This window comes from Camelus dromedarius, chromosome 1 (assembly GCF_036321535.1).
Source record: "Camelus dromedarius isolate mCamDro1 chromosome 1, mCamDro1.pat, whole genome shotgun sequence".
Taxonomy (NCBI): domain Eukaryota; kingdom Metazoa; phylum Chordata; class Mammalia; order Artiodactyla; family Camelidae; genus Camelus; species Camelus dromedarius.
In genome coordinates, this window is record NC_087436.1 from 70,735,483 (window position 1) to 70,744,246 (window position 8,764).

The 8,764-nt window shown below is 38.0% G+C and overlaps 1 protein-coding gene across 6 annotated transcripts in view; it reads left to right on the top strand.

The window, feature by feature from the left end:
* Nucleotides 1-7,351, top strand: part of SLC4A4 (solute carrier family 4 member 4) — a 310,190-nt gene extending 302,839 nt beyond the window's left edge. For 5 of the 6 annotated variants that reach the window (XM_064485254.1, XM_031470303.2, XM_031470307.2 and 2 more), the window contains 4 exons: nt 382-543; nt 3,959-4,055; nt 6,480-6,559; nt 7,265-7,351. In XM_064485254.1, coding sequence (XP_064341324.1) covers nt 382-543; nt 3,959-4,055; nt 6,480-6,523 — 303 coding nt within the window. In that variant the 3' untranslated portion in view covers nt 6,524-6,559; nt 7,265-7,351. The remainder of the gene's footprint in view (nt 1-381; nt 544-3,958; nt 4,056-6,479; nt 6,560-7,264) is intronic. The other variant, XM_064485250.1, reaches the window with a different exon arrangement.
* Nucleotides 7,352-8,764: the final 1,413 nt, after the last annotated feature.

Sequence of the window (8,764 nt, forward strand, 5' to 3'; positions counted from 1 at the left end):
AATGTTTTAATTTTGAATAATTAGAAATCATTTACAGGCTGTTTTTTCCCTTTAAACTTTTAGTTATTTTACTAAAAATCTGACATGGAAGAAAATGGTTTAAAAAATAACCCTTTCACCTAGGAATTCTAAGTGAAAGGATCATACAACTGAAATTAGTGAACAAAAGTGCGTTCCATGTAAAACTTCTATGAACCCAGTTTCCTCTTGAAGAAAATGTTTCTGGTCCACTTCATGGAAGTTCGTGCAAGCGAGGTGCGTTCTGTCGTACTCTAGCTTTGTACAAAACAGGCTTCTACTGCCTCTGCTAGGGCAGTTCTGATACTCGCTGTGACGTCTCCGACATGCATTCTTTCACACGTTTTATATTTATCTTTCCAGATCTTGGCACTTGTAGCTGTCAGAAAAGGCATGGACTACCTCTTCTCCCAGCACGACCTCAGCTTCCTCGATGATGTCATTCCAGAAAAGGATAAGAAAAAGAAGGAGGACGAGAAGAAAAAGAAAAAGAAGAAAGGAAGTCTGGACAGTGACAATGACGATGTAAGGAGCTTTTTAAAATTCCGAAGTAAAATTCCAAAGTTAGTTAAACAAATGTGAAAAATGTATTTTTTTAATCCCTTATGTGAGATGTATGACTGAGTTCCAAGCATGTTTACCTGTCATCTCGTCCCACTTGTCACTTTCCACCTTCCTTTGCCCTTTCTTTTCTTTTCTTTGTTTTTTTCTAGTCTTTCTGTTACTGTTAATACACTAATAATGAAATAATGACTTTTAAAAAAAAGCCCACCATGTCTAAAAAATTTCAATCTCAGACTTCATAAAAAGGAGGTTTGCTTTGTAGTGCTACAAAATGTATTTGCTTTATTCTTGATAATCTGGGATTTAAATTTGAGGTGATAACTCAGTTTTATGTAATTTTAAGCCTAATATGGCCAAATGCTGGCGACCTCACCTCTCACAATCAGTGTGTCCATTTGAGTGGGCTCTCGACCAAAGTTCTCTGTTACTGTGCTTATCCTCGCATTGGACTTTGACATGATTTCAGATCATTTCTCTGTAGCCCTTCAATAAAAAGGAAAGGAAGTTGGGAATTTGGGGTCTTTTTACGTAATTGCAGTAGTCAGTGTCATAGTTTAGATGATCCTCTTGCAATTGTATGACTAAGGGGAGAAATAAAATGTCCATTTTTTCTTTAGGAAACCATTTCCAAATCTTGGTATTTCAATAAGGGTCCGTCATCAGTGCTAGGAGAAAACGTGGGATTTGCTTTTCTTTAACACACACACGTGCACATGCGCACACACATGCATACATACACATGCATACATACACACATACCAAAAGCTTACCTCAGTAGCCTTTTGAAAGCACTGCCAAAATGACACTTCCTATGTGAATATTTGCTCTGGATTTTACACAGTGTAGCATCCCCTTCTAATGGAATCCCCAGTATCTCATCCTCACATGGGAGTCTGGTTAATTTTTGGTGTCTGCTCTGTACTTGATCATTTTGATTAATCATGCATACCTTGTCCTTGAGTGCCAGAACAGCTCTTTATAGTAGATACTTTTGTTCCTATCATGCTGATGAGGAAATTCAGACTGAGAAATGCTAAGTTATCTTTCTAAGTGTGCGCAGACATATTGGCAAAGGCCAAACTCCTGTCCAAGCCTTTCTGGTTCTTTCCAATTGCTCAGGCTGTCTGATTGTATTATTTTTGGAGAACTTGGAAATAGTACAGTGAAGGAAGGCAACTTACAGAATTGGATTTCAGATAAACTGATCCAATAAGAAAAGGCTAAATATACGAGGCACATTTAGCTAAAGAGAAAAAGAGTCCAAGGGAGCTTTTGTGACTGTCATCATCCATCCTCAGTGAGAACAGGTATATAGATTTTCTGTTTCCAGTGATGACAGAAAAAGAGAGAATGTGTTTAAACTGCAGAACAGATTAAGATGCAGTATGAAAAAGAACAATACATTTACACATTGAATAGAAATGAAAATTTAAAATAAACTTCTAGGCTAACTCAAGAGAAAAAAGATTGCCTGATATATTGAAATAATTAAAGTGGTATTTCATCTTGAATTTTCAAAACAAATACCTCAGTTTATGTGCGTGAGCATCAGACTTAAAATTTATTAGACATGAATGTATGAAGTAATATTATGGAATCTTCTTCTCTAACGGTTTTTAAGATAAAAAATAAAATACCCACTTTTAAGAATGTTTTAAATTTAGTGCTCTCTAGTGTCAAAAGGGATCAAATGAGATCCTGAGAAGGGCTTCTATCTAATTCTTACATTTGATTTTCAACAAATCATATTTAAACTGTGCTGTTCTTTCACTAATATTTATCACTCTCAACTCCGTATTTCCAACAGGTTTCTCGAAGATAATGTGTGAGATTTGTTTCTATTCTTTTCTTCTTTCTCTTCTCCCATCCCCACCAAAGCAAAGAAACAGGACTGTGTTCCAACCCAGCAGTTTAGACTATATCTGTGTCACAAGTTCTTTGTGTTGAGTTCATTATTTGGGACTCTCCATTTGAAAGGTGGCCCTCCTGTTGTTCACCTGGCCATCGTGTGGTGTGGGGTCCATGGATAGAGGGAGTCATGCCAGAGGATGGGAGTTACAACTTTAATATTTGTGAATTGATTAACTGATTAATTGATTAATTAATTGATTTCACCAATTAGAATTGGTGAAAATGATAGCTTGCCAAGATTTTGAGCCACTCAGTCATTTTTGAACCTGCCCAGTAGGCTATGATTAAGGATTGGCTGCTGATCTGTTCATCTGTAAATGCTGTTACCTGGGGAAACTTTGAAATACTGTGGTAAAGCTTGTCCTTGACAGTCTCATAAAGGTAGATGCCCCTGACATCTTCATCTTTTTTTTTTTTTTTTTTTTTGGTCAATTGGAGTCTAGTATCTTAATCCTTTAAAAAAATATTGTGGCTCATTAGCCTGTTTAGATTCATCATGAAGGACTTTTCAATGTGTGTAGTAAGCTTTTTAAGATTTTTTTTTCTTATTTTCTTCGACCCCTGATTCCCCTTGTTTCTCTTTCAACTAAAGTTCATCTCCTTGGTACTTTCAGTTAGGAGATGAATTTGATCTTTTCAGTCCAAACGTAGATATGGACTGAATATATAATATTCAATATAATAAATTCTAAAAAAAAAAAAAAAAAAGACAGTAACATGGGAATCCTGTGGAAATCTGGTACAGTTTTGGTGTAGGTGGCCTGTTCTTCAAGAAATTTCATGATTACCTGCCTGGTTTTATCACTTTATTCTGGTTATGATCCTTCTCCACTTATCTGACTATCATAGGCACCTCCCTTTTGATTTTATTTTCTCATGTTTTGCTAAGTTTTCAATATCTTTGTTATAAGGAAGTTGAAATGGGTCTTTAAATACAAAATAGTTTTTGTTAGAATATTAAAGCAAGGAAGGGAGGTTTAAGTCTATGTAAAGTGCTCTTGGGGAGGGGATGTTAGAAGTCTTCTTGGAAGTAAAGATAAGTCATCCTTTTCTGGAGATGGAATCACAAAACATAAATGAAACCAAAGTTTCAAGGCCATATTATAGTTTAGGAAGTCTCCTAGGTGTAATCTTTCCCGCTGAGATTATTTGCTTTACACATACAAACTAACCCAGAAATATTTGATTGAGCATCCAGTTTATGGAAAGCTTCACAATTGTTTTAGTTTGTAGCGATCTCCATTTGGTGTGGTTCTTGTTTTAACTGACCTAATCCCCTTCACTTAGAAGAGAGGAAAACAAATGTGAGGGGAAGATGGTGTAGAATTTGAAAAGTCAGCAAAGGAGAAATGGAGTAGATCTAAGACTTTGTCAATGATAATGTGATAGGTTTAATCCATACTGGGAGGTAAGGAGGTCTGTTTCGTAAAAACTTTCTAAAAACTGTTGTAAATTTCTTTCACAGTCTGACTGCCCATACTCAGAAAAAGTTCCAAGTATTAAAATTCCAATGGACATCATGGAACAGCAGCCTTTCCTAAGTGATAGCAAACCTTCTGACAGTGAGTAGAGCTAACGTCTTGCATGCCGGCTTGAATACAATTTGCACTTGCAGAAAAAAAAAGGAGGACTATCATCTGCGTTAACTTTCCCTCTATTTTCTTTCTTTCTTTTTTTTTTTTTCCTATGTGAAGATTCACAATTTTATGAAACTTCATTTTTACATTCCTTGAGCTTCACCCTTTACCTTCTCCTTTTATTCGTAACTATTTAAGTTCTTGTTTGGTTGTGCAAGTTACCATCTGTTTCTTTCAAATGCTAAGCTCATAACCATGTCTGTAATTGACCTGCCTTCCCCCCACCCCCCGGTATTCAGCATTGCTTCTAGTTCCACATCACTGTCTGTTACTGTTTGTCTTCCTTAGGCTTCTACCAGTGACCAAATCAGCTCAAAAAAGAAATTGCATCCTGGGTCTCAGTGATCAGTGAATCGATTGTAAATACCAGGAACTTGGAATAATTTTTATCTTCAATTAAATTGGCAATCTTAAAATATTAACACCACTTTTTAGGTATAGCTTACAATATAGTTGCATTTTCTTCCAAGTTGCTTCGTTCCCCTTCTGCTATTTCGAAATCATCTTTGTAATTGCACTGGTCTTTCTGGGGTCATGGGCCGGGTGGCTAAGGTGAAATGGTTTTTGACATGTCATCTTTTCTCTTGCAATTGAGTTAGCAGTCCACTTGAAAAGGGGGGAAATTCCTCTGTGGTAACATTAGTGAACATCGCAAGCTTTTCCAGTAGCAAGGAGCAGCTGCTCCAAACTGTTTTCACTTTGAGCTCTCATTTGAAGAAAATGTATTCTCTTAGCTCCAGATGCATGTCGGGGTATACTGATCTGTTGTAGGAAAGGACGGCTGAAGCACTTGTGTTTTTATTTGACAGTGCCATTTCAGCTTCAGTAAGAGGTTACTGAGGGTGAGCGGTACAGCTCAGTGGTAGAGCATGTGTTTAGCACACACAAGGTCCTGGGTTCAATCCCCTGTACCTCTATTAAAAAAAAAAATAAGAGATTACCAAAATGAATAACTATTTATGAAAAATGGACATATTCCTTATCTGTTGGTGTGTAACAAATTACCACAAAACAACAGCTTTAAACAACAAACATGTATTTTCTCACACAATTCCTAACATTCAGGAAATTTTGGAGCCACAGATTTGAGTGATTCTGGCTCAAGGTCTCTTGTGAGATTGCAGTTGAGCTCTTAGCTGGGACTGAATCCGAAGACTTGACCGGAGCTGGGGATGTGCTTCCAAGCTCAATCACAAGGCAGTTGGCAGGAGGTTTTAGTACCTTGGCTCCCAGGCATCTCCGAGGGCTGCCCATGACACGCCTGCAAATCACTGCAGAGATGGAAACCAAGACAGAAACTGCAGTGTTTGGTAACCAAATCTCAGAAGTGATATACCATCACCTCTGCCATATTCTATTGGTCACACAAACCTACCCTGGTACAGCGTGGGAAGGATGCATATAGGACATGATTACCAGAAGGCAGGGCACTTGGTGGACCATCTTGGAGGCTGGCTACCACACTGGCTTAAAGAGCAAAGAATTAAAGCCATCTCACTTTTGGTGTCCAACCTGTAACCTGTAACTTGTAACTGAGGCTACTTTATTATTTTCTTTTTAAATTCAAGCTCCCCAAACCATTGTCTGATTTCATTTTTCATCTCTGGAACATTAGATAGCAAAAAGAGACTGTGAAAGGAATGCAGCATGTATGTCTTCCGTTGGCATCATAACCTGGCCCAGCTCTTCTAAGTACAGTTTAAAGACTGCTTAAAAAACAAACAAACAAACAAACAAAAATATCATCTGGAATTTGAGTCTCCTGGGAAAAATCTGGCAAATTGATTATTTAGTGCTAGATGTTCTTTGTTTTCTCAAAACCCTTTAAAAGGATACACGGGAAGTAGTGGATGTGAGGATAGAAATTTACTCAAGCAAAATACCCATGAGCATTGTAAAATCAGAATTTTCTACTATCATATTAGTCTATGAACAAAATTGATAAAGTTGCAGTAGAAGTTCGTTCCTCAGAATCTTTTTTTACCCCCGCAACAAATAGCAGCAGGACAAAATTGTGAACGCGGGAAATCTGAGGGCAAGCCTTAGTCACTGAGTAGGTGCTCTCTCTCAGAATGAGTTCCTTGCTGCCTCCTCACTGACGAGAACAGCAGTGGCCCATTCCAGAAAGCCCAGAATAAAGGAAACGGAGTGATTTTGGCTTTATCACACTGCTTAGATTCTGAGCTTGATACAGTGTTAATTGAAATTGTCTAAACTTGTCTTTCTTACCCTTTCTGATGGTGAAAGATGCATCCATTTTTGTGAAGACTTTAAAAATTTTGACTCTAATGCTGTGCTTTACCAATGACTACTATTTATGATTTTTAAAAGAATTCTTTTTCTTTCCAGAAGAAAGATCACCAACATTCCTTGAACGCCACACATCATGCTGATAAAATTCCTTTTCTTCAGTCACTGGGTATGCCAAGGTAAAGGACAGCCTGCTATTTCACGTGGTTCTGCGGGACGATTGCCCCACAGAAATGGCGTCAACGGCGTGTTATTGGCCGAACGCCCTGTTCTCCACCCTCTCTGCAATTTATCTTAAATAAATTACCCAGTCACCCAACCTCATCCCAGCTTCTACTTGTAGAAAGCATTCTAAGGGACCTGCTCAGCTTACTCTTAATAATGGAATCTTTCAGCATCATCAAGGTAAAGCCCAGGATCAGAGTTAGCTCCTGTCCCATCGGTACCGCCTCTGATTCAAGGGTAGCTGACATTTCCTGGAAGCGCTCCTCCAGTAGTTTTCTCCCCTCTTAATACAGCTCTGGAGATTTCAGATCCTCCTTGATTTTCAAAACCGTGAAATCTCTGAATACTTTCTTCATGTCAGGCCTCTTGTCTCTGACAGTGTCACCGCACCCCTCTCCCCTCAGTCCTTCTCCTTGGTTTTTTTTTGTCTAATCTAGGTTTGAGAGCTTATGAAATTTTTGCCTGAATTTCTTAACTCTGTTTGGTACTTTCATCCCATTTTTAAATGTTTGTTTTTAATACAGAAAAAGGAGATAAGTATTTAAAGAGAGCAAAGAAGGACCCACTTGACTTTTGTATAATGCGTAAACATTTGACAGATGATAAAGGAATTCTGATTTACTGTTTCCTTTCTTTTTTCTTTTTGTCTTTTTCTCTAGTCCTCCTAGAACTCCAGTAAAAATTGTGCCTCATATTAGACTAGAACTTGAGCCTGAAGACAATGATTATTTCTGGAGGAGCAAGGGAACAGAAACTACATTGTAACCTGTTTGTCTTTCCTAAAACTGACAGTTTTTGTTGTTTGTGTTCTTGTTTTCTATCTGGTGGTTTATTTTTTAAATTTTTGTTTCGTTTCGGGTTTTGGCCACTGGCCAAATAATGCAACGCTCTCTCTGCTTCTCTCTTGCATAGGGAAAGACAATAGTGCACCGTTCCTTACCCACAGCATCTGAAGTGTCCCATTTTCGCTCTTATACCTTCAGATGTGTCCTCTGACAACCAGATGCCTCTGTCACTCAAGACACGCACAGACCCTGTCCTTTTCCTTTATTTAAGCAGAGAGGAAAAGTATTAAGGATTTTTTAACACCTTATATTAAAATATTGAAGGAACTTCCAACTTGTGCTTTGGAGCTGTGCTTACTGGCTTGTCTTTCTGTCTGGTCGAACAAAGCTTGACCTCCAGACAGGGTCCCTCCTGGCTTACAGCGCCCTCCGGGACTGGAAAAAGTGCTGCTATTCGAACTTGCTCTTGCTTGTCAACCTGAATCTTAAGAGTTATCACAAGAAGAAAAACTAAAGGTACTTTGCTCCCTGTAGAGAAACTATTGCCACCACTGTAGCAAGTGTTGGAATGTCCCTTTTTTCCTATGCAACTTTTTTTAACCCTTTAATGAACTTATCTGTTGAGTACATCGAAGAATATTTTTCTTCCTAGATTTTGTTGTTTAAATTATGGGGCCTAACCTGCAACTTATTTTTTGTCAATTTTTTAAACTTTTTTTTAATTACTGTAAAGAAAATGAATTTTTTCCTGCAGCAGGAAACATAGTTTTGAGTAGTTCTACCTCTTATTTGTAGCTGCCAGGCTTTCTGTAAAAATTGTATTGTATATAATGTGATTTTTACATAAACACACACACACACAAACACACACAGATATACCATCTCTAGGGTAAGCCAGAGGGCTAGATCGGACTAAAAACACCATGTTTCTAAGCATCCATTTTTCCCTTTCTTCAAAAGAAATTTAGCTGTTCTGTGAAGGAGAGTGGGGAGGAGGGGGAAGCTCCTGTGTGTTGGGAATAACTGATGTTTTGATAATTGTAGTATCCGGGCACAGACACTGATTGTATTACCATGTTGACGTCCTGTGCAGTATTGTTAGGTGTTTTTTTCATTTTGAAATGTTTGTGTGTTTGTGTATGTACTCTGTGTGTGGCTGGTGCACATATGTGCAAAGTTAGAAAGAGACAGAGTGATGGTAGACAAAGGGCAAAGTTACCTAGCCTCCTGTGTCAGCTTCTGTAAAACCCAAACCACGTATGAAAAAATCCATCAGAGGTCCAGGGGACATTATGCAAATGAGGGTAAATATGTTTTATTACCCAGTTAGCTGTCACCATCACTGATACAATAACCCTTACTTACAATACAAAA